This window comes from Centropristis striata, chromosome 9, assembly GCF_030273125.1.
Source record: "Centropristis striata isolate RG_2023a ecotype Rhode Island chromosome 9, C.striata_1.0, whole genome shotgun sequence".
Taxonomy (NCBI): Eukaryota; Metazoa; Chordata; class Actinopteri; order Perciformes; family Serranidae; genus Centropristis; species Centropristis striata.
The window spans coordinates 34918749-34944829 of record NC_081525.1 but is presented as its reverse complement, the minus strand read 5'-3'; the positions used below and the strand labels follow the sequence as shown (position 1 = coordinate 34944829).

Below are 26081 nucleotides of genomic sequence, written 5' to 3'. Positions count from 1 at the left end.
AGAAAAGTCTGGATGTGAATCTGCAACGTCGTGGCCGGATCCGACACGCTGATCTTTTGAAGTGGTCACAATCATCTGTTGTTCCATGATGATTGGGTAGTTTTACCTGCTGAGGAAGATCATAAATTATATTGATGGAAAGCTCTGGAACAGCTTCTAAATGGGCCTTGTGTTTTAGTTCAATCTTTACTTCATCCTACTCCCTTTCGAGCTTGCAGAAAGTGTCTGTTTTCTCAATTTTTTTTGCTTTTTTTAAAAAAATTTTAATTTATTCATCTATTAATATTTAAACTTGTTTTTTTGTTGTTGTTTTTTTACTTGCTTGCATGTTCGAAATAAAGACAATCAATCAATCAATCAATCAATCAATCAATCAATCAATCAATCAACTGCAATGAAGCTTTGGAACAAGAAAATGCAAATTATTGAAAATATTTAGAGGAAAAAATGACATACATTTTCTGTTGATATTCAGCCCACAGCTTTTCTGCTTTTTTGTCTGTTTTGTGCAGACCCACCTGTAGGTAACCTGCAATCACAGTAGCATGTGTTATTTAAAAAAAAAAAAAAAAGCACAAATATGGTGCAGCTGTTTCAGGTTGTTGCAGGCTTCATGCATATCAATGCAACTTTTGTGAACGTGAACATGATGAGTGGGTGTTAGAGTGGAAAAGCTGGGCAGCTGGGTGCCAAAGGGTTACACACACACGAGTTCCCCAGAGTGGATCAGAGCAGTGAGTGAGTGAGTGTGTTTACAGCCCACTGCAGCCTCCATGGTGTCTAATAAGCAAAATGGCAGATGTAGCTAATTAATCACGCTATTTAAAGTTGCTTTTCTCACATTCTCACATAACATAAAATGTGTTAAGAGAGCAGTTTATGAGGCGTATTTCACACATTGTTGGTGACGTTCAGCAGGTGGTTCATCTGTTATTATTATTTTCTTCTTCCTGAAGGATCCTTAACCTCTCCTCCTCCCACGCAGACCTCTCCGCCGGAGGCTGCATGGACGAAGCCGCTTGATAGTAAAACGGCAGATACTGTAACAGTGAAATTGATGAGAGGAGTTACAGTGTGTGGGCAACAGCAGTTCATTATCAGCTGCGTGGTGCGAAGAGAGAGAGATAACCATCCACATGACGGTGTGAGTGAGGAGCGTCTTGGATTGACAGAGAGGTGTGTAAGATTTGATCTGTCGTTAGTCGTGTTTGTAGTCGCTAATTAGTCATCTAAGTCTGAGTGAAAGTTGTGAGGGAGATTGTAAAGTTTTAACTCCTGGTTTTGCAGCGTCTTCTTCAAGGAGGAGAGCCAGGTGAAGACGGAAGGATCTGTCTCCTCATGCCGACTCGACACAACTAAAGGCAGAAGACAAGCAGGGTATCTTCATTCTTTCCTTCTCTATCTATCTATCTATCTATCTATCTATCTATCTATCTATCTATCTATCTATCTATCTATCTATCTATCTATCTATCTATTAAAGGGATATTCCAATAATTTAGTATTGCTCCTCCATAAAGTTATGGGACTTGTGTGTGATGTAGATTAAAAAGTGAATGTTTGAAATTATTGCAGTAGTATCTAAGATATTAAATGTTCACACATCAGCTTCTCGCCTCCAATGAATACATGTACATATGTAGGTGTAATTTGACAGAATTGCCTCTTATGTTTATATTCTTCTTTTAAAAAATCTCTTATAGTTTCTCTCAGTGATACCTCAGTCATTTGTTCATTTATATCATTGAGAAGTTGCCTGCAACAGTTTTTTTTTTTTTTTTTGCTTTTATTTGCTTTAAAGCGCTTATTTAGCTTGTTAGCGAAACACTATACCATGGTGTTGCTTGATAATCTTAATGGGCTTTGTATTTTTTAGATTGTGTTAAGCAGCGTGCATGTTGCTGTTTTTACTCCCTATGAGTACCAATAAAACCCAACTTTTAGGTAGGCTAGTTGAATTAAATGGAAAATGTCTCAGTGCTTCTGATCCAGTTACTCATCTCCAGTTGTCACTTCCATGCATCTGAGGGTATAATTTGCGTGAAGTTGAAGCTTCTCTCAGCTCCTTCATGCTTCTTTTGAGTCTTCTTGAATGTTTTTTTTAACAATTTCCATTGTCTTTAGAAATTTCAAAAAGGGGAAAAATTAGCAACCAGTCACAGTTGTTTTAATCCCCACGTGGTGTTTGCTACATTTTCAGAAGCTGCATGTCAAACCCATCTATGATTTTTTTGTGTGTGTGTTTGCTTTTATGTTTGCTTGCTGCCTTTTTGAAATTGTTGAAATGTCTGTTTGTATAATGTTGTGTTTCCACTGCAAGGTACAGCTCACCTCGACTCCACTCAGCTCACTCTTGGTACCAGGTCATTTTCTCTATTTCATTTTCCACTGCAGATAGTATCCATGGCATTCTTAGCTGACCGACATAGTGCCGTCATGTGAAACTGGCATGACATCATCTTCAATGCAACCAAACAGGAACATCTGCACTTGGAACAAATGCACTGCATTCCGCCGTACTGTAGGTGTTGTTTTGCGAGCTGACATTTTTTCAATTCCGTGCTGAGTTAATAAAAAAAATGTAGTTGCTGTTGATGGTAGCTTTTTTTGTTGAAAAATGGCAGGTTTGTGCAGAGTGTCCTGTGTTGCGCGAGTGACGTTTCTCTCATGATTTAAATTCACCTCTTGTTTGGTATAAAGGAAAAGTACAAGGTATATCCACAACATGGAATGGAGAACCAAACAAGATGCAGTTGAAATGGGGCATAAGATCTGAGTTACCGCACTGCTGTAAGATTTTCATTGGTGCATGTTGACAATTAAAAACAAAAAGAACAGCAGAGGCACGTCACCCTTTAGAGCCTCTGCATTTAGCCCCTTAATACACATTCATAAACGAACTGTTAGTGTCGGCGGTCAAGCTCCAAAAATGCTGAATCCTAAATCTTCTATTTAATGGACATTATACAGCTGAGTAGTACTCCTCACTATAAGTAAACTAATCTATCCATTGACCTGGATGTTTTTTTGAGTACATCATGATGTCATGTTGTTTGGTGTAGCCGACTATCACATGAACAGGTGTTTAGTGAAGTAGATGAGTGTAAAGAAACTAGTTGAAGGTGCAGAGTTATACCAGGAGACAGAAAGTAGATGGCCAGATTTGACTGTGATGGACTTGTCATGAACAAAAGGTTGGCTCTCCAGTGTGCGTGTGTGTGTGTGTGTGTGTGTGGAGGAGGAGGTGTGAGAAGGTCAGGCCATATGAGAGGCCTTTTTATGTCAGTCTGCTTATGAGAGCAGAGCAGTGAGACGCCCCGTCATTGTGGCACTCCACACACCGTCCTGACTGTCTGTCTATAGTCGAGAGGTTTGAGAGAGTTACCTTACTCTGCTCGGACTGTTTGACACCATGAGTGGTGAGTAACCAGCGAGCACTTTATTGAAGTCTGCACAGCTCAGAAGCTTCTTCTACCTCTGTATTTTGAGTGATAATTGCCACTTTATTGTGAGATTTGTGAGATTTTAGGACCGTAATGCCAGCATATGAGGTGTACCCTTTTAATTATTGTTTCTTTATGCATAAAAAAAACCCTAAATAAGTTATTGCTGAGATTTTTTAGATTTTTTGTGTGTGCTGCAGATAAAGAACAGTATGATAGACTGTATTACAGTATTAGAAGTCTGTATGAAGTCACTGCATCCTCACATGTTTTAGCATGTCAGTCTGAAGTGACTTTCTGTTGAGGTGTGAAATGTGCTGCATGCCCGTCCACCAACAATACCGATGAGCTCAGCAGTGAGAGTTAGTTAAAATGTGCTCAGTGCAGTGGTTGTAGATTTAATTGTAATAAATGCTGTTGATACCTGTCTAACTGTCTCAGGGCTATTAATGTTCTCCATTAACTTTATAGACCCTCATTTCCTTGCTTAGCTTAATGTTTAAGTGTTTATTGCTCCAGTTATTGGTGGATGTTTGGGTTGTGAGACCTAAGAGCGCTGCTTCAGCCCTGAGAAGCGCTGAGCAACGCTGAGCAGCAACAGCCACAGTTGGTGGCTTCAGACTGGAAGTTATGTTGCTGCATTCGCAAATAAAACTCACTGACCTACATAATAAAACAGTAATACGGTGAGCAAACAGTGAAAACTGCAGCTGGCTACTCAGGTTGTGAATAATTTTTTTTGGGCCATTTTTCAGCTTTATTGACAGTAGCAGAGATACAGAGTGAAAGGGGAACCATGCAGAAAAGGGCTCCAGGCCAGATTCAAACCCAGGCGTTAGTCGTATGTGCTCTACACTGTAAAAAAAAAAAAACCCCAGTTGTTTTTACGGTAAAAAACCGGCAGCTGTGGTTTCCAGAACGTTACCGTAATAAATACGGTGCAACTTTTTTCTAATATTACGGTAAAAAGATATTGACACTGTTGATTTCACTGTTTATTCCATTTTTTACTGTATAAATAAAAGGTTTTTCCATCAAAAGATTTGACATATAATTGACAAGAAAATACTTTATAAATGCCGCATAAATTAAAGATTTTACCATTAAACATTACAGTATATTTCTGTTAGAGATATGGTGTTATGGTGAAAAAGTATTTTTACAAAAAATAAATGCAAAAATTACAGTGATGCTTTTTGTTACAAACACGGTGCCAATGTATTTTACAGTAATAGAGTAATGTTTTTTTTGTTTTTTTTACATTAAAACCTGTAAAAATACTGTTCTGGCTGATATATACATTTACAGTGTTTAATTGTTACTGAAACTGAATTAACCCACTTATCATTTTACGGTCTTTTACTGTCATGGTTTAGCAGTTTTTCACCGTAAAATCTTCAGACGTTTTTTACAGTGTACCGGTAAATATTTTTAAATTACATGCAGATCACAGTTGTTGGCCCGATGGCAGTTTATGGTCACTGCCATAATCCTGAGGTTGTGGGGGCGATGACACTTGTTTTACAAATCTGTGGGTTTTTTTTTGTCATTTTAACTCTACTTAAAATATTGTCCAGTGAAAGATGATCAGTAATTGTTTTAGGTGATTTAGATGAAGGTTCTGGCTGTAAACTTTAAGTTAAAATAATTTTACCTTTGTATTGGCTTGCTGTCGTCCGGGCCATTGTTGTCCTTCTGGTTTGACTTTTATAAAGCATAAAGAATAAATTATTCCTGCTTTTTAGCCAACTTCATTTCAACTCAAGTTTCAACTCAAGTTTGCCAATAAACCTAATTAACATGAAACCATACCTATTTTTTTTAGGTAAAAAGAACATCAATTATGAATTATTTTGACTATAGCTAAGATCAGAGGAACATACATGGTTGATGGTTTATGTTATAGTTTAATCAGGATACTGTTTTGAAACCATTACTCTTTTTTAAGTGAAGCACATAATGACATTGATGCTATAAATCTGAATAAAACCACAATTTAACAAAAGTTGTGATCATTTATTTTGTTTGTTAAGAGTAACATGGAGCCATTCATGTTATTTTGTGGCAATTAGTTAAAAGCAACCCATATTTTGATGATTAAAAGCGGTTTATAAAATATGGATAATTTTGAGTTTGTCAGCTGATGTTTATCTTCACTAAGGCTTCATTGTTCATTCATTGTCTTATTTACTTGCCTCAGGGACACTGAGCATGCACAGAGCATGCTATTTCATTTTGCTGTCATAAGTGGTTGTCCATTTCAAAGCTAATGTAGAGCCGCAGAAACCATCTATGGAGAAGAGCATGATTTAATTAATCCGCCTTTTCATCCACTCTCAACTATTCAGCACTCAGGAGTGGTGAAATAGCATCAGCAGCGCTCTCTTGAGTCCTTCAGACTAGTTGTAAAACACTGTGGCTGCTTTCACATTTTATCAGACGTTTCCTCTTGTGCTTCAGTTACACACACACACACACATACACACACACACACACACACACACACACACACTAAAAAGCAGTTGGTGTGGACAAAGCTGTGTGAGGGGTGATTATTCTGCTTCTGGCACAAAGTTAAATAATGGCTTTGGATTATCCTGCGTCATCCTACAACCTTCTCAACAATAGCTCTTTTACATTGTATGTAGGATGTATAGATAAACCTCAGAACAATGGACAAAAGAAAATCAATGGGCAAGAATGATGCAAACAGAATAGATAAAGCTTTTGGAGATTGTTTGCTTGAATGTTTATCCCCCAGGGAAGAGAAAAGGTATAAAGGTGTTGGATCATATTGTAAAGGACTTCCAGATGAGGAGGTCGGCTGTATGCTATTGTTCCTAAAGGCAGGTCTGTCTGCAGCGGAAATGTAGATAAATAACCTAGATAGATAAGGAGAAGTGAGACCAACAGCCACGTGCTACAAACAGACGGCGTTGTGCTGCTCAGCAGAAGGAAACTCGGTAAGACCACAGAAACTCAATGTTTTTAACTGTTCTTCCAGCTCCATTCTACTTAAATGGATTTTTTTTAAATAGCAGTAACAAATAGTTGATGTTTACTTACTCATTATAGTACATAAAAGGCAGTTAATATAGCTTTAGATGTGCAACTAGGGAACCAGAACTACTGTACACATGGAGCTTTCTTATAGAAAGGATTTCAAGGTCATTTAAAGTTTGACATTTTCTCTGTTTACATTAGCTCATCCAGCTGGAGAGGACGAACAAGAAGACAAATCTCTCTCTATTCAAACTCCTAAAAGTATTCATTCTTCTGCAAAAAGGCATTTTTTGTATTACAAGTCTGTAATTTGATGTTTAAAAATGCAAACTTTTGTTGAATTGTACACAGTGTGGTAAAATAAACACCTAGTGTGAAAGAAGAAAAAAATCTCAAAATTGACCAGTACATGAAAAACGATCTTTTTGCCTGTGTAACGGAGTTAATAAGAAATTTGATTCCACTTGTCATATAAAAATTCATCTCTCAACACGCAGACTTGTTTGTCCCATAGTCATAAACGCAGCACCCCTGTGGTTTAGGGTCACGCGCCCTGGGGGGCAGCAACAGTCGGGCCTTCGTGGCTCCCTGGTAGGTGCTATGAGTTCCGTCATTTTTCCTTATTAATTACTTTATTTTCACTAAAAAAAGGGTGGTTTAAGTTGTTTTTTTTAAACATATAGCTCCCTTACGGTCGAGCCTGTCCTTTTTCGTAAAATGTTGACGGTGTTTTTATTTTATTTTTGTTTACAAAATGGCTAGTGCCACAAGTTAGCTTACCTGCACTGTCTTTTCATTTGATATTTTCCAGATGTGCATGTGTGTGTGAGAGAGCAAAAACCTGACTGACTGTACAATTAATTCCTGTGCCAGTGTCCGAAATAAACGACTGACTGGTCGTCTTTGTAAATTACACAACGCCAGAGAGAGTACCAAGCCGCTACACCTGCAGTGTCCCCTTGATATGGAATTTTTTTTATTATTTTTAAAATGAAATTAAAATACCGGTAATCTCATTTCGTCACAGTCAGCTTGGCTTGGTTTTGATTTGCAATCATTTAAAAGTTGGTTAATTCTTTCAAGCATAGCAGCTTCGTTTGAGTTATTTCCCATCATCTGCTTTTGGTTTGGGAGCATATGCTTTCTGCCTGTTGGACAATATCAATGTGTGTGGACATTCTTCTCATCCATTTAAGGCATACACTATAGGGCCGAAATTTCCACTTGAGAAAAACACAATATGTGACCGATTATTTCTCCCTATGTCGTCCGCTCTCTGCATAGTTTCCCACGAGACCTGCCTCCTGGACCAGGTGCTGGAGCTGATTATGAACGAGAAGCCCCCCACCAGTGCTAGTCTTTTCCTAAACGAGGACACAGACAAACCCCCCCTTCCTGAGAGAGGAGACCTGAGGAGACGCCTACGCAGGGCCATGGAGAGGAGAGCCAGCAGCATGAAGGAGAGGATGAGCTCCATCAGTCGGGACAGCGTCAAAGGTTTCCTCAAGAGGAACCTGTTTGTTCTGTTCACTGTGGCCGCTGTGGCTCTGGGTGAGTGAAACCAAATGGAGGTTAAACTCTTGTCTCCTCTGCAGACTTTATTTGACTTTTTGTATATTTATGCTTTTGTGTGTCTGTGCAGGTGTAATCCTGGGCTTTGCTCTACGCCCCCACAACCTGTCCCTGAGGGAGATCAAGTACTTTGCCTTCCCAGGGGAGCTGCTAATGAGAATGCTCCAGATGCTGGTGCTGCCTCTCATTGTCTCCAGTCTGGTCACAGGTCGGCTTTTTAACACGCACAAGCACATTGAGAACAAATTTACAACATTCTCAGATAAAATTTTTCTCTCTCTCAGGTATTTCCTCCTTGGACAGCAAAGCGTCAGGTAAGATGGGTATACGTGCAGTGGTTTACTACATGGTGACCACCCTGATTGCCGTGTTCATCGGCATCGTCATCGTGATGATCATCCGGCCGGGGAAAGGCAGCAGGGACAGTCCTGTGGCCAACAGTGGAAACATAGAGCCGGTTCAGGCTGCTGATGCTTTCCTGGATCTCATCAGGTAACAGATTGGAAACTCTACTGGCTTTTTTATGAAGGTACATACTGGTGTTGTTACTGAAGCAGCTGTTTTGAGTCACAAGTTTACATTTTTCAAATGTCAAGTACTTTTTTTACATTATGGTAAGCCAGTTAGCTTAGCTTAGCAGCAGCCTGGCCATTCGTTTTTTTTAAATATGAGCACAAATATAACGATCTTTTTCGTATCCTTTTTATCTCAGGAACATGTTTCCTCCCAATCTGGTTGAGGCTTGTTTCAAGCAGGTGAGTCTGTCTTTTAGTATCAGTCTTAAACTAGTCACATGAATAGTAATATATTATATTTTTTATAATTTTAACAATTTTTATTTTTAGAAAAATCATACACATTTATTCCATGTGTTAACATAACTCCCATCATCCAACTCAACCCACTATGAAGTGAATAAATAAAATAAAACTTGATTTTATTTAATTATCTTTTTTTACTCACCTGTCTCACTTGGATGTTCATTCTATCTTTGCCTGTTTTGTATTTAAATATTTTTATTACATGTTTTTTATCCATGTTATTTTTGTGTCGTGCCATTTTTTATTTGGGAAAAAATAAAAAATGGCATTTTATTTTTTATTCTTGGAAAAAAAGAAATCACATTTATTGCTCCATATTTCACTGGCAGATAAACCCAAACATAATACTTTCTGTTTGTTCCTTCATGCAGTATAAAACTGTGTACAAGAAGACTGTGCACACGAGAAACGTGACCGTGACTCTGAACCTCACCGAGACTCTCAACGTGACAGAGTCTAACCTGAGCGAGAACCTCAGCAGGGTGCTGCACACCATACAGGTGGGTGGCGATGGCAGACGTCATCTCATGTGGAGAAAACAAGACACAGGACATGATGAAAACCTGTCGTTATCCACTCAGTTATTACTCACAAGTCTTACATTTTGTGTCAAGCATCTCAGCGGGAATTCATATAATGTTTTCTCAAAAACATGTTCTATGGCAGGAGACAGTGGTGGAGACTATCCCTATATCAGGGTCTTCTAATGGAGTGAACGCTCTTGGCCTGGTGGTTTTCTCCATGTGCTTCGGTCTGGTCATTGGCAACATGAAGCAGCAGGGTCAGGCTCTCAGGGACTTCTTTGACTGCCTGAATGAAGCCATCATGAGGCTGGTAGCCATCATCATCTGGTCAGTAAAGACACTGAGTACTACAGAAGCTCTTGAGTTTGGTCTAGAATGGGTGGGCAATTAATTTTCCCAAGGGGCCACATGACCAATACCATGAAGGTTGCGGGGGCCGGACCAAAACTCTGAACTAAACTCTGCTCAATGTTAATTTAATCGCTTTATAAAATACAGCAAATTATCTGGTTTTGAGCTGCTACTGATAAGAATATATGTTATGATAAGACTGTTAATGTGGAGTAAATCAAATATACCATTAAAAAGTAGTAAATACTCCAATCACTATATCACTTTTCCATTTATAACTGTAAATGACCTTTAGCAAGGTTCCTATTGTTGTTTTTGTATTATATAGCTTGTTTTTTCATGTTTGTACATTTTCTAGGTGTTTTACAATGTTGTGATGCTTTTATTTTGAAAAGGCGCCGTCCAGTGTGAAACGGGTGCTTTTGAAAGGTAGTGACAGGATATAACAGGTAGAACGGTAAAAATTAAAAACAAACGGAAAATAATAACGAGTGTGTCGTATTTCATATAAAGTTGATATAAAGCATGAAAAATGCTTCTACTATCAGTAAAGAGTCGAGTCTTTGCAGGTGGGTACGTAAACCACCTTCAAAATAAAAGCACTGCGATTGTATTGATTTCTAATTTCTGGATAACCTCACGCGGGCCGGGTGAGGGCAGCCAACGGGCCGGATGTGGCCTGGTCTAGAAGGTTCATTCCTTGTGATTCTCCTATTATGAAATATGATACATTTTAATGACCTGGGTATGTTCACAAGAACTTTGTAACCATGTAAACTTATATAGTTGTAGCACAATAGTTGTTGTGTCATCACCATTTTACTAACTTTTCACTGCATTTTTAACATTTATATCAAGAGTGCCACCATTGATTGTTGTATTTTGTCCTATTGCTTATTGTTGAAAAAAAAAGCTATCATTGGTATAACTTGGCTGTGATTTGTTCCTTCATGATGCTTGCATGGCTATAGGCACTGAATAGGGGACATTATTGCTGTTTTATGTTTTGTTGCTTCCTGTTCTGAAATAGAATATGTCAAATTATTCAAATGGACATAAACAAGTGGCTGCTGATATTTAGGGGGAAAATAAAAAAGGGGAAGTGTATGTTTATTTTTACTGGAGATGGTGTGTAATGATTAACTGTAAATTAGTAGCTTCACAGAAACACATAAAGCAGTTTTATAGTTTTTGTTCTGAAGACCTAAGTTGGTTACATAAACTCACTTTAGTAACTTAACATATGTCTTCATGTCTATCTTTGTGGTCCGTTATCATGTCACCTCCCAGGTACGCTCCAGTCGGCATCCTGTTCCTGATTGCAGGAAAGATTGTGGAGATGAAGAATCTGGCAGAGGTGGGCAGCCAGCTGGGGATGTACACTGTGTCAGTCATTGTGGGTCTCCTCATCCACGGCCTCTTTGTCCTGCCACTGCTCTACTTCCTGGTGACCAGGAGGAATCCCTACAGCTTTATTGGTGGCCTGCTGCAGGCGCTCATCACTGCTCTGGGAACCTCATCCAGGTGAATCTCATCCTCTGTTTAGCTGTGACTGTACTGTATTGTATTGTTGTGAGTGTTTGACCGATTCCAAGTCACGACTCTACGTCTCTCCCCCTTCATGCTGCAGCTCTGCCACCCTGCCCATCACTTTCCGCTGTCTGGAGGAGAACAACCGCGTAGATAAACGAGTGACACGTTTCGTCCTCCCCGTGGGTGCCACCATCAACATGGATGGTACCGCCCTCTATGAGGCTGTGGCAGCCATCTTTATTGCCCAAGTCAATGACATGGACCTAAACTTTGGGCAAATTCTCACCATCAGGTAACTATACTTTAGTTTTGTTAGTTTTTACTTTACACCACATGAATATTGCTGGAGGCAAGGGTTGCCCAAATGTCATCCTTTTTATTCCAACACACAGTACAAAGTACAAAAACTAGTGTATAGAGCTATTTCCTGGAGGCAGTACATTTCACTGCAGATGTGATATGTATAGAACTTTTTAAAGTATCAGTTCCTCCACACCACCGGGAGTTTTGCCAGAGTAAGAGGGGGGAGTCAGTATATCACATGATTTAAAAGCGATTTTCCAATGCTTGTTTCGAGAAGGGTCTTTAGAATAACATATATAACGTAATACATGCTCATGATTTCAACAAGACTTAAACAATGTGGTACATTTTATTAATACTATGGAAAGGAGACGAAATTACATATTTTTGCTGGCCAATCCGGAAGTTAGCATCGCCACGGGGTCTATTGAGAACTTGCCTTTGGGATTTTTGCATTTGATTTTGGATCATTTCAGAAAACAAGCTCTGTGGCAAACACACGTTTCTGATGCTGATTCGTTTTGTTCAGCAGGATAATATCCACAAATGGACACCATTTTTTTAATTAATTTTGAAGTGTTGATGCAGCCCACAGAAGTAAAAAGCTAATGTTATGCTATTACGAACTACACCTCACCACTAGCTTTTGACAAGCTAGTGAAACCATAGCCTAAAAAATTGGTTAATAATCTTTGCAAGAGCACTGAACACAACGGCTGTAAGGCGGACAAGTGTGAGTACCAGTCCATGTCCAGCGTGATGACATTTATTGTCCCCGACAGCCACAGTAGTCTCATTTAGCCACTTGTTAGCTACCGCCTTTTTAAGGACATTTAAAAACTTAAAAATTCAAGTGGGAGTGTTTAACGTATTTTATGCTAAACAAAAAAAACACCAACATCTCTTAAGCTTGTGTTAACCATTCAAAATCCTCATTGATAGACCCCGGGGCATTAAAGTACTAACTTACATATGGTTTTAAGAAGTCATTCCTGTTGTGCACTATAGCAGCATGGTCAGTAAAAACTTACCGGCAGACTCCTATATGATATATATACACAAACAGAAACATGTATATACATTATACATACATATACTTACATATTTCCTTTATACACCACCTCTACACTATTATTACCACCTCACTCCAGAGAAGGACTGATATATGATCATTTACACAATGATGTACCTGGTCAGCCTTTTCACTAACAGAGCATTTTAATGTGTAAATGATTAATTATAAGGATTACTATCTTTGACAACATATCCACAACTTTCCACAGTTTACAGAAAACATAACAGTGTGACCATCTCTTCGATAATTTTAAGATTCCTCGTGGTTTTATCACTCTACTACTCCCACCAGGAGTGCACATGTGCTGTTTGTTTGTTTCCCTTTTATTAAATGTCTTCACTCTCCTCTCTATCCCTCCCACCGCCCACTCAGTATCACAGCAACTGCTGCCAGCATCGGAGCAGCAGGCATCCCTCAGGCTGGCCTGGTTACCATGGTGATCGTATTGACATCGGTGGGACTGCCCACAGAGGATATAACACTGATCATCGCCGTGGATTGGTTCTTGTGAGTTCCCACTAAATGTCAGCTTGATGGGGATTGGTCTGAGTGCTGTTCTGCTTGTCTGCCAGCCTAAATGTCATTGTAAAGCTTCAGAGGTCCCACCACTACAAAGGTTATTGATACATAATGCAGAGCGACACATTAGAAAGCCTCTGTTTAGGCACATGCATACATTTAAAGCTGTTTGTGTAGCAGATTCACAATATTTTTTCTCCTGTCTGTACGTCTCCACTGTACAACTGTTTTCCGGTCACTTATCTGATTCTTTTCCTCCTCAGGGACCGCTTGAGGACCACCACCAACGTGCTGGGAGACTCGCTTGGGGCAGGCATCGTGGAGCACCTTTCCCGTGGAGAACTGCAGAGTCAGGATGCAGAGGTGCGCAACTCTGTAATCGAAGAGAATGAGAAGCCCTACCAGCTTATCTGTCATGAAAACGATTCACTCAACCACCGCAAGAGTGAGACGTCAATGTGAAGACAAAAGCCTCAGGGTGGAAATGTATCAAAAGCATTTAAGCTAGAAGGTTAGCTTGCAGTGGGGCAGGAACAGTCTTAGAAAATAATGTTCAACTCAGCCAGTGCTCGAGGTTCAAAGATCATTTTTGCAGTTACAGATAAAAACTCACATCTTTCTTTCAAATGAGGCACATGAAAATTCAAACCCTAGCCAGGGCGAAATAAGTACCCATGTGGTTTAGGAAAACATTACATATCCAATGCCTACAGATTTAAAGGGATAGTTTGTATATTTTGAAGTGGGGTGTTATGAGACAGTTGATGTATTACGTGCAGTAGATGATGGTCTGCGTGCTCCCAGTTTGGAGAACCGGACGCGCTAAAGGCAGTAAACAGACTGCAGACGGGACCTGTCACAAAACATTTTAACCATCTAAACAAAGGCCCAGCCTGAACATGTTTAACCGCTTATGTGTACACTGTATTCACAAATGTCCACCGATTTTTTTTGCTATCCACAGCCGTTTCACTCGGCCCTACTTTTTCTCAACCGCAGAACATCCATGTCCCTACACATAACTGCAGCAGATCGGCTGTTTAAAAAGTCCTCAGCTTCACCATGTTTTCAAAGATGGCATAAAATGTGTTAAAATTATGTTTCCCCACCATGGAAAAAACTTTAGGGTTTAGGCATTAAAACTACTTGGTTATAAGGAAGTTTGTCTCTAACTTGCATACAAAAGATAAAAACAAACAGCCATTTCCTGGATGAAAGTCTTCTTTGACCCATTCATCCACCCTGACCTTTTCCCTACCCTGATTAAAAATGATTTCTGTTGAATCTGGGAATTCGTGTTTACCCCACAGATGCTAATTGGACTTCCATAGACATTGTTTCTGTGATGCTTTTAAGAGGTTGTTTGCCATTTCACGTATTTTAATGAAATCAGGTGGTTTATGATCCATACAGTGAAGCAGCATAAACTCCTCACCAGCAGCAGTGTCAGAGTACACAGTATTGTTGTAGACACACGTCATAAGTAAAAGTAAACCAGCGGATTTCCACTCATGTGAATATGTATATCTGTATAATTTGGCTATTTCTGTTGCATGACTTCACACTATTATTTCTTTTGTAAACACTTTCTCATTACAACTACCTCTAATAGGACTAAATATGAAGCTTCTTCAGTGCGTCACACAGAAATACTCAATGGAGCATAGCAGCAGATTTTAAATGCATCAGTCTTATCATTGTTTGGAATATTTCATATGTTATTTAAGTTTGCTTGCACAATTTAATTACACAATTTTGAATATACTTGACTGTTAAACACTGGATGATGATGTGAAGGAGTATGTTTATTACTTATTATTTTAATGTTGACATTTTTCTAGTGTCTTAGTATATTGTTTTTTACTCAGTGGATTCTTATGAATATTATATAGGTGTGTATTTCCTGTATTTCTTTGGTGCTATTGCTTTGAAATCATGGGTAAAGGACTGTACTGTGACACAATAATGTCACAGGAATATCTGCTCTACCAACCCTTTTGATCTTTATCTCTCTTTTTTTATTGCAAGTCATTAAAGTTGATGGATTTTCTTTTTTTTGACCGTTTTTCCATTTTAAAGTTTTTTTTTCTTGGAATGTGTAATTTGACTTTTTTTTTTTAGAATACTAATGTATAAACAGTAGTTTTCTTCTTCATTAGTCATGCTATCAATATTTAATATCGTTATATTTTAACTGGAATAATATATAATTCATGCAAGGATTTAGTTTTTATTGTTTTGTGAAATGGTACTGTGAAGAACGTGAATCCTGTGAGGAATTTAATATACAGATGCTTTATGCTTTTTGATGTTGATTGTTCTAGAGGAAGGTATAAGTGTATAATTATGAAAGTTAAAGGTAATCAACCTTCTCCTGTCATCTGACTGTGTGTCACTTTTATGTTCATTAAGAGGTTTGACTTAAGTTTTGAGGCTTGATGTTAATTAATTTTTGATTGACAGCTTATGAAAAAAAATGTGACAAATAAATGGCTCAGGAATTGAACTGTGAATCTGATTATTGTGTTTGTGGCTACCCCTGGTGGAGGATTTTCCCCTGTCCAGAAGCTTTTTTCCTTGGAGACACATATGGGTCAATTTTATTGTGAGAATTTTTTAAAATATATTTATATATAATAATATACAAAAAATGATGAAGATTAAATGTCAAAACTGTGCCTTATGTTGCAAATCGGCTTCTTTTTTCTTCATTCAAAGGAAAAATACTTTCCACATTTACTCCCATGCTGGCAGCTTTGTGAGGCTGCAGTGCTTTGAACTAAATGCTAATGTCAGCATATAATATAATATAATAACATATATCATTCACATATAAAAAAGCTGCATGTCTTTTGACCATGGGAGGAAGTCAGAGGACCCAGAGATAACCCACGCTGACACGGCGAGATCATGCAAACCTCATACAGAAGAGCCGCGAGGATTCAAACCTACGATCCTCTTGCTTGTTAGGTAAAAGCCACTACACCACCATGTATCCTTCAGGCTCTCCATCTATTCCAGTTTCTGCCAATCCCATCCATCCAGTAATCACCTCCTCCTTCTCACCTCAGCTTCCCCACCCATCTCTCCACCTGCCCCTAATTTTCTCATCAGCCCTGCAGCACATATACCAGCTCCCTTTCTCCAATCAGCTGCCAGATGGTTGTAACTTCTTTGCTGCTGTGTTTCTTGCTTTTGCCACCTGTACCTACCTGTCTGTAACTGTCTCTGTGATGAGGTGAGTGATTCCCACTCGACTGTCAGGCAGTATGGCTAAATAAAGTTTACTTTGTAGTAAATAAGACACACAGACACACACATGATACCAATAAAAGGACAGTGAGGAAGCTCAAGTTATTATTTTAGATTCATTTATAAAATAGTTCACTTGAGATACTTTGTTTTAACATACAGTGCATTCTTCTACAATACAATACTTGTGTGCTTCACACACAATTGAGCCCTCTAAGTTTTAACAGCCTTGCCATGTGGTGAATTGAATCATGAATACTTTGGCATAGTTTAGTGACGGACTATTAGTGGAAAAAGACAAACGTAAACTGCAAATGCGTAGATATTTAAACCTCTGGTAGATGCCTGAGGGCGTCGTTTTAAAAGACTGACTCTGGGTTCATGCTGAGTTTACAAACAGTCAATATACAGAGTGGACAAAATATCAGGAACATTTACTCTTCATGTGACACAGAAAGTTGTATTCAGGTGAAATCTTCCATCTGATCCCACTTTGATTTCACCTGTCTAACAGTCATTTAAACATCAGGTTAAAGCCTGACAAAGGATCTTTATAATATAAGACAACTTGGACCTGAATTGAACCAAACAAAGTGCATATCAATACTACAGAGATGTTCCCCTATATTCTGCACACGATGAAAACCCAACTATGTTACTGTGTTCAGTGGTATAAACACATTACTGAAGGTATACAAGTCACAAATAAGCATAGAGTACCTTGCTGATATACAGTTTTCTATAAATTTGAGTTTGGTTAATTACACCTTCTATACTGATTTCACATCAGCCACGAGTTGTAATGTTGCAGAGGGAGACACTTCCAGGCAGACTCTGGTAAATAACAGTATGAGCCATTAAAAAAAAAATCTATTCAACTTATCTTACAAGTAAATACTCCTCCGTTGAGACGGTTTCAGCCATGTGTTTGAGAAAATTTCAAGCACAGTTCATGTTTAAATATCTAAAGCCATTTAAATATGTATTGCTGCCCAGGTCCGGTCCCAGGGAGACAGATAGTGTAGATAGAGAGAGACACGAGACGACTGGAGAGTCAGCAAGCTGCGCCGTGTAAAGATGACGAGCTGCTGAAAGTTTACTTGGCCTGTAGAAAAGTATGCAAAAATAGGATATGAGACATTCATGGGAGGTACTTTCCCACATTATATACCATGCACTGTAAAAACAATACAAACAAAAACCAACGTACTTATGACTATGAGTTTTCCTCCATATTTGACAGCACTTCATCACTCCACATTGAGGACGGCCCAGTTATCTTTCTTGTCCTGATGATCACAAGAGGAGGGAATGCCTATGAATGTCTCAAGTTACATCATAAAAATTAGTCTCTCTCAAATAATGATAGATGACATTGTTTACTTTTGGCTGAATGAATATCGTTTAAAGGGGACATATGATGCTCATTTTCAGGTTTATACTTTTATCTTGGGTTTCCACTAGAATATGTATATAGACTTTAATGTTCAAAAACCACATAATCTTCTTCTACTGTCCGTCTGAATTTATCTACATTCACCTTCTGTTGGAAACCCTCCATTTTAGCGCCTGTCTCTTTAAGCCCCCCCTCCTGAAAAAGCTCAGTCTACTCTGATTGGCTGCAAGAAAAATATACCACAACTTCACAAACGTAGCCATGAGTGGAGATACTCAGACACCATTAATCAGATTATGGTCTACAGTTTTAAAGCCTTGAGTCATCGTCCTGATTTTTAGGAACTACATTGGCACATGGGCAGTATGGATATGGTAGTAGGGGATGCTATTTTATTAGCTAACGCTAGAGCTACCTAGTTTAGTGAGGTACATCCTGAATTCAAAATGAACAACCCACTCCTGAGATGCTGAACAATGCAGAACACTTTTTTAGCAAACCAAGATGTAAGTAACATTCCTAAGACAAAAACACACTGTGCATCATTGAGACGTGTCAGTCACAAGGCAGCCACTACCTAAATGACACTATAATATCTGAACATCATGTTGTTTTTAAGAAGACTTAAAACTACGATTGAGACCATTAAATTATTTAGAAAATGTTAACTAAGGCAATCAATAAAGTGAGAAGTAAGGTCATCTTCTCATAGATCTCTAGACAATCTGACCATTTTTCTTTCAGTCAGTGGAGATGCCCCCTGCTGGCCATTTGAAATAATGCAGGTTTAAGGCACTTCTTCACTTGGTTCACTTTTCAGATTGTGATGCTGCTGTTGATGTTGGTTGAATCCTATTTTTCTGATCTATGTTGCCCACAAAAACACTTGTGTTGTCTTATTTTACAGTTTGTGGGCTGGTAAGCAATCCATATGGCCAAATATAATTCTACAAGCACTGAACATTTAGCATAATATATCCCCTTTTATTACATTTTATTTTATTAAATTCAACATATAGTGTGTTGCTGGATGTTATGTAGATGTAAAGTGGCTTGTACCTCTGACATGACGGGCAGGTTGTCATGAGGAAGGAGCCACATTGTTCGGTGGGCCTTGGTTCTCTGTCTCTGCAGGAGCTTTCTCAGCAACCTCTTCACCTTCCGGTCTCTGGGGTCTGCACACTTCACCGCCTTCTTCGTGTAAAGACTATAAAAACAACATTACACTTAATACACAACACAGGATGGCAGTTTAAGGTTCAGCACAACCCCCAAATTTTAACCCTCTGGAAGAATAAAAGCAAAAGAAGAAAAAAAAAACAGTGATTCAGCAAAAAAAATATGACGGACTACAAAGATGTCTTTCAGGTGAAGCAAAGCCTCTGAGAGCTTGAGCCCAAAGGAATAGATGCTGGAAATAGAGCCACTTTTTTCCTCTGGCAGAAAGAAGTCAAACTGTGATCAAAAGTGAGCAAAGTTGACGAAAAGAGGTTGGGAACCACCGAAATAGCGAGGACCAAAAGAACTATTGTATGAGAATTCTATGTTTTTGTTAACTGGACCGTATGAAAAAGCAAGCTCCTCATTCCCCCAGCTACATCAGATTTCTCTGACCCGCTGGAAACAATAGGTATCACAATGCAGAATGGTTTACTTAACTAAACCCTGCTGTTCTGACTGAATGGCTGCGGCAGGGCTCAGCTGGCTCGGAAGGTATTTTCAGATGGCTTGTTATTCCCACATATTTCCTTTCTTACTTCCCTGGCAAATACAGCCCCGAGCCCTGCCATAACAACATGACCTGGAAAGATGACAATGCCTCTCAGCCCAGCTCTGCCCTCCTCTAACGAGAGGCATATTTTCCATGCCTGCAGATTGCTGTGTGCTCTTTAGCTCCAGGAGTGGATAGTTGAAATACTTGCATGATGGCTTGTATACTGCAGTCGGGCCCCTCCGTCTGCACCTCAAACCGCAACACATCTTTGGTACGCACCTTGCCCTGGGAGTACAACATGCAGCACTGGACATCCCTTTGCATCTGCACGCCTTTACCTGGGGAAAAAGAGACAGACATGGAGAAAAGAGAACAAGAAAACATTAGAAAAGGATGTCAAACAAAGGCAAAATTAAATGTTTTATGTTGGCTTACTGCCTTCTATTTCACACCTTTGGTTTTATTTTAGCTTAGCAGATTATCTCAGAGTGAAAATATTTTTCTCAAGTATTGACAGAGCACTAGGGCAACATCCTGACAGTCTCAAAAGTTTTAAACAGCATGCAAAATTCCACATTATCACAAAAAACTTTAACATAACATACAGAAATCATGTACATTAATATTTACTGCACAAAATGATGATATGAAGTGAAAATGTATAGCCAAGACTGAAACCGCTTTTCTATACAGCCATATGTTATCTGTTCTGCAGAATGTGCACATGCCCTACACACACTCACATATGAACACACACACACACATACACACAAGAATGTCAGAGGAATTACAATGGCATCCCATTGTGCTGCGAAACATACTACCTTGGCAGGGAAATGAGAGACAGAGAAAGTGAGAGAAAGAGAGGAGGAGTGTGCGTTTGTGTGGAGGGTGTGCCATGATGCCTTTTCATCCAAAGCAAATGTGTAAACAAATTAAAGTGCGATGGAAGCAGCAGGAGCAATAAGAGCTGTAAAATAGGACAGTGCTGCTTTGCTATGCTACAGATGATTTCCAATCCATCCCCGGGAACATCACCTCACTTCCAGTGCTTTCACAACATTAAAAAACAAACAAAAAAAACAAACAGATGAGACAGCCCCATCACGCAGACTGAGCACGGAGACAGTTGCTTTCTTTCTGTGTTGTGTGATTTCAGATGCTCGTCCTCCTGTGTTCTGCCCCTCTGTTTACATCCATGCCTCCCTCCCTCCTGCTCCTGCTGCTGCTATCCCTCTTCTCTCCTTTTTCTGTCATCGCCATCGCTGTCTTTGCTACACTGTCCACCTGCAGGGTGCATGCAAGCCATGCAAACACACACACACACACACACACACCACATGCACGCATGCACGCACGCACACACACACACACACACACACACACACACACACACACACACATAGTAAGTATGGTGTCCTACCTTCCACAGATGCCAAGAGAATAACAGTCAGAGAGATAACAGTCAACATCTGCAGCATGAACATGATGAGGCTGGCAGAGAGGAGGAGAGGAGAGGAGGATAATCTACTCTGTCACCTCTCCCTCTATGGCTGCCTCTCTTATATTACTCCCTCCCTCTCTTTATACCTCCCTGCCCATCTCTCACTCACTCACTTCCACCACCTCTCTTTTTCTGTCTTACCGTCTTCCCCTCCCACCCTCTGTGTTTATCCATTTTCAGTCATTCTCACGCTCAGCTAAACTCCCTCCCTCATCCTCCTTTTCTTTCACACTCATCTCACCTCTCACTCATTTCTCCTTTCCTCCGTCTTCACTCAGGATGGCAAGCCTCATTTGTCTCATATTAGGTTTTAAATTCCTTATTCATTCTGCTTACCCATTTCATTCTCCAAGACTCATTTAATGGGTGCGAGAATCAAAGATGTGGCGTTCAAAGTACATGTTCAGTCCTGATATTAAAAAAAATCTATTTTTTTCTCTCCAAATAATATCCAATTAACCCTGGTTTGCAGCTGTAGACTGAGTTGTGGAAACTCTCAGGGCGAACAGTAGGCGTGTCTGACTTGTGCATCTGGATCAGACTTGCAGCAGAGTTATGTTCTCTCTGTAGGATTCCAGACAAAATGTCAAACACACCTTGAAACTGTGATTAAAAAAAAGAATTTATTAGCTTAAGTTAACCCTGAAAGACAACATCTATAAATGGATCATGGTCTGTTGTGGATATGATTTTAAATGTTTGGTATATGTTATTCTTGTATCATTAAAAATAGGCTCTAACTTTCCTTGTGCGTTTTTTGTTTTTAACTCTTGAATAGCCTCGCAAAAAGATTCTCCAAACCGATTTGTTTTCTTTGACATCTGATTTCAGATCTTGTATTTTGTGGTATGCACACTTAATTGTTTTTTTTCTGTTTTGAAAATGTCTCCTCTGTCACTTTTATCTCCCCAAAAGTACAATACTGTCCGAAAAGAGTTTGCTTGCATGTGATAGGTGATATCCAGTCTTTAGTTGCACATTTTAGTGCATTTTGTACAAGTTGTTCCACAAGGTTCAGTCCTCGGCATCTTGTTGTTTTCAGTGTTTATGCTCCCACTATTTCAGGGTGTTGTCAAAACAATATTTTCTTTCTATGCTGATAACACACCACTGTATGTTAGCTTTTAAAGTGACAATGTAGCTTGTCTTAAGGGTTGCATTACATGTCTCTAGCGATATCATTGGTTTGAAACTGCATAATATAGTTGTGGACAGGTGCGTCTGGATCAGACTTGCAGCAGAGTTGCACAAATGTATTTGCTTAACTTTAACATGGTTTGAAAATGCTTGTTGTAGATATGTGATATTATACACAGTATATGTTATTCTTGTACTGTAATTATGCTTTGAGTGGAACAGCCTCCCACAAAATCTCAAAGATCATAAAAAACTTAAAACCTATCTTGATTTTATACTTAGTATTTTGTTGGTTTTACACTTAATTGAGTTTGTCATTTTTCTAATATCTCCTCTGTCTCTTTTATCTTCTTAAAAGTGTTCTACTGTATAATTAAAGTTTGCTTGCTTGTTATGGGTCATGTCCCCCCTTAAACTGCTCATTTTGGAAGTGGAGTTGCGCAAGGTTCAGTACTTGGTCTCATGCTCTTTTCAGTTTTTATGCTCCCATGAGTTCATGTTATGGTAAAACATTTTTCTTTTCAGTTCTCTTTTTTATGCTGATGACAAACCGCTGCACATTTGATTTTAAACTCACTATGTAGCTTGTTTTAAAGGGTGTGTCAAAGTCTCCGGTGATAAATGTCACACATTATTCCTCAGACAAATAAAGACAAATCTTACATTCTTTTGTTTGGCCCCTCTAATCATGTTGCTAATTCACAGAGCAAACTTTAAAGTCTGGCAGCTAATATAAAACCACAACCCAGGCCTTTGTTTTTTGGTTTGGGTTTTTTATTTCTTTTTTATGGCTTGGCTCATGCCAATGCACCAATGTCACCAAGTAATTGTAAGGTATTTGGCCAATAAAGTGATTCAGATGTTTGAAAAATATGTCCTTAATATGCCTGTGTAGCCTCTCCCTGTCTAGCCATAAATCATAATAAAATTATTATGTAGTTTCCATAACTGGACACCACAAGAAAAAGCTGAAGACTATCTGAGAGTCAAGCATCTACATCCATTACAGAGAGGCTTCAACAGAAACCGGCATCAGGACCTGATTATACCGAGTACCAGAGAAATTGATGTAGGCCTGCATCTGTTTCAAGATATTCCTTTGAACTGACCTTGTGGTAAAGAGGCTGACAAACACAGATGCCAAAGTCAGGCAATGCTGCCAACAACAGAGTATAAAATGATCGATCAAAGGCCTGCTAAGGTATGACAGGTAGACAAATGTAGCTACATCTCATTGCTGACATATTAAATTGACAGTGTTAACATTTCTTACTCATTACTAACTATAATTGAGCTGTAATTCTTATTAATGGAGCTAATTGTGTTTCTTTTCTACTCTAGCAGGTCTGATACACATTATAAGATACTAACACATAAACTATGTGGCAAGGAAATGTTTGAATGCCTTTGTTCATTTGCCTTCTGCTTGGAGCACTGCTCATTCCCTTGTTCTCAAAGGGTCTCACAGGCCCAAATTCCCCAAACTTATGTTGAGTACAGTCTAGAAATTCAGATAATGTTTTACTTGATGAGGTTTTGAGGTTCACGGTCTGATAAAAGTTTGTTTAAAACCTGTTCATTTTGAACAACCACAACTTTATTAATACATCTGGTCTGTTTTCATGCCATACACTCCTGTCATATCAAATCCTGTCACTTCATTTTGCCCTGCAATCATCTCAGGCCCCGTTTACACGAAAGGAAAATGCAGATATGCGGTTTGGCCTCTCATTTACACGAAAACCCTGTTTTTATCATGGAAAACGATTATTTCTAAAAACTCCGGGCAAAGAGGAGAATTTGGAAAACCCCAGTTATGTGTTGTTGTGTCAACTGGGAGAAACGGGTTTTTAGGTTCTCACGCTCATTCTATCTAGTTGTTTTGAAAGGAACAGGAAGTCGCTTGTGGTATTCGTTGTTATTGATTCTGAGGATTCTGATTGGCTTGCATGGCTTTATCCTTCTCCCTACACTGCCGCCCGTATGTTTGGCATACTTAAAATGGAGCTTGATGGCGTATTTATGCGGGTTGATGTAAATGACAACTGTTTTGAAAACGGGGGGGGTATTTGTTTCTCTAAATACCCTGCTATGTATAAACGTGGCCTCAATCCCCTCACCTGAGCACCCATCTCCCCACCTGCACCTCATTCCCTCATCAGCCACTCTCTACATATACAGGCACAGATCCATTGTTCTTCCACTAGATTGTCTAGTGTGTATTCCCTAGCAGTCCAATGTTTTGGTTTTAAATAGTTATTTTATTGCTTTTCTAAACATTTGTTCTAATTTTTAGCCTTACCCTTTGTTGGATTTTTGCCTGCCTTGACAACTCTGTCTCCTAAAAATTTTAATCCCATACAACTAAACAACCTTCTCCATTATGTTTTGATTAGTTGCATTTCTCAAAATATGGTTACCTCACTCTTGAAACAAAACTTTTCTGTTGTCAGACTGTTGCAGTTTGGTTTGAGGTTTGTTTATTAAAAGATCATGGTTTGGGTTAGGATGAGTGTGTTTGATATGCAGATATCTGCTGACATTCGCTGCCACCCAAAACATGAACAGCAGGTGAGAGTCCTGTGTTTGTTTGAGCCAGCCATCCACCCAACCACCTACCTATGCAAACTTTTTTTGTGATATTCAAGAACAAAAGTAACCTGTGAGAAAATATGTGAAACTGACAATGCTGTTTAGCTGACAGGGACAGGGCTGGCCTTGAACTTGGTACAGCTGAATCTTTTCCTTACATTGATTGCTTCTGTGTCTCACTCATGGGTTCTATAATGACAACTAACATGTAAACATTTGGGATTGTGTGATTGCATCCTTGAATATCAGCAGAAATGTAACTTCCAATCTAGTGAGGCAGCTGTTGGAGGGTGGAGAAACTTCCCTCAAAGTTATTCCTGTTGGATGGAAAACAAAGTCTGACATTTATAGTAGATGTTTTAGATAGCTAAAAAGGCTTCTATCATTTTCGATTGTAGATATGCTAGAAAACTTCTGACATTGAGTGTTTATGATGGCAAATTATCTGCAAGGAGAACCAAGATGCATCACCAAACAAAAATGACATTATCATTTTTTTACATGACAAAACAGTGTCGGTTTCATGTAATTACTTGCACAATGATGAAGGAAGAAACAGCTGGGGTTAAAAAAACCCAACCTTAATTAAAAACAATGCAGCACACTTCATAAGCCTAAATGCTTTGGACATACGGAACTTTGGGAAAAACAAACATAGAAAAATGTTAAGTACATTGGCATGGAAATACTGGAACCATGAGTCACGTCTCATGCAAAATTATTGCTTTAGACACTAATGTGAGACATGTAATGGACACATTTTGTTAGGATAGATAAATATGGGCCTGCCAACGTTCCTGTGGCTTAACAAATTGTAACATTGAACAAATTATCCTTTTGCCCCCCAAAACACTTAGTGGACGCACTGAGAAATATGCAGACAATAAGGCCACAATATGTTACTTATGGGCATCCGGCATACATATCTGAACCCTGGATTCAAAAATATGCAGTCTGTGAACTAAGGGCTGAGGTTGGGGTAAAAATGTGTGTGTGTGTGTGTGTGTGTGTGTGTGTGTGTGTGTGTGTGTGTGTGTGTGTTGAAGGTGGGGTTAACTGCTCAAGAAATTGACCCAAGAAATCAGGTTGGAATGTCAGCTGCAAAAACATACCTTTCACATGACTACGGGCCCAGCTTGTGGGCCAGATACATTTTCTGAATATCTTTACAGCAATTAAAATATCTCCTGTCAAGGTGTGTGAACTCACAAACTTGGGACCAATCTGAAATAAAAACATTAGGAGTGAGAAGTGGAGCTGACAGGGTAATGTAATGTCCTCCTCTTTGAGGGGGTGCAGAGCCCAACATGTATGGAGGGAAAGTATGGCCTCCTGCAGATGT

The 26081-nt window shown here is 39.1% G+C and overlaps 2 protein-coding genes across 2 annotated transcripts; one reads left to right on the top strand and one right to left on the bottom strand.

Annotated features, from left to right (window-relative positions):
* Positions 1–982: 982 nt before the first annotated feature.
* slc1a6 (solute carrier family 1 member 6) lies at positions 983–15650 on the top strand. The gene is made up of 12 exons (XM_059341681.1): positions 983–1176; positions 1288–1377; positions 7731–7997; positions 8089–8226; positions 8303–8510; positions 8731–8773; positions 9211–9339; positions 9506–9690; positions 11005–11238; positions 11345–11539; positions 12998–13132; positions 13408–15650. Exons 3-12 carry the CDS (start codon positions 7775–7777, stop codon positions 13604–13606), a joined length of 1689 nt encoding a protein of 562 aa, XP_059197664.1. The 5' UTR covers positions 983–1176; positions 1288–1377; positions 7731–7774; the 3' UTR covers positions 13607–15650.
* An 848-nt stretch (positions 15651–16498) lies between these two features.
* On the bottom strand, positions 16499–21116 carry ccl44 (chemokine (C-C motif) ligand 44). Its single transcript, XM_059341460.1, has 5 exons — positions 20930–21116; positions 19715–19844; positions 18852–18999; positions 17607–17685; positions 16499–17501 (listed from the first exon to the last, which is right to left on the bottom strand). The coding sequence occupies exons 1-4, from the start codon at positions 20991–20993 to the stop codon at positions 17647–17649; spliced, it is 381 nt and encodes a 126-aa protein (XP_059197443.1). The 5' UTR covers positions 20994–21116; the 3' UTR covers positions 16499–17501; positions 17607–17646.
* Between the last annotated feature and the right edge of the window lie 4965 nt (positions 21117–26081).

Coding starts and splice junctions, on each gene's coding strand:
- slc1a6 (XM_059341681.1), top strand. CDS start 7,775: ATGAACGAGAAGCCCCCCACCAGTGCTAGTCTTTTCCTAAACGAGGAC. Junction 8,774..9,210: donor TTGAGGCTTGTTTCAAGCAG/GTGAGTCTGTCT, acceptor TCCTTCATGCAG/TATAAAACTGTGTACAAGAA. Junction 11,540..12,997: donor GGGCAAATTCTCACCATCAG/GTAACTATACTT, acceptor CCGCCCACTCAG/TATCACAGCAACTGCTGCCA.
- ccl44 (XM_059341460.1), bottom strand. CDS start 20,993: ATGTTCATGCTGCAGATGTTGACTGTTATCTCTCTGACTGTTATTCTC. Junction 19,845..20,929: donor TCTCTTGGCATCTGTGGAAG/GTAGGACACCAT, acceptor CTTTTTCCCCAG/GTAAAGGCGTGCAGATGCAA. Junction 17,686..18,851: donor ACCTGCCCGTCATGTCAGAG/GTACAAGCCACT, acceptor TGTGATCATCAG/GACAAGAAAGATAACTGGGC.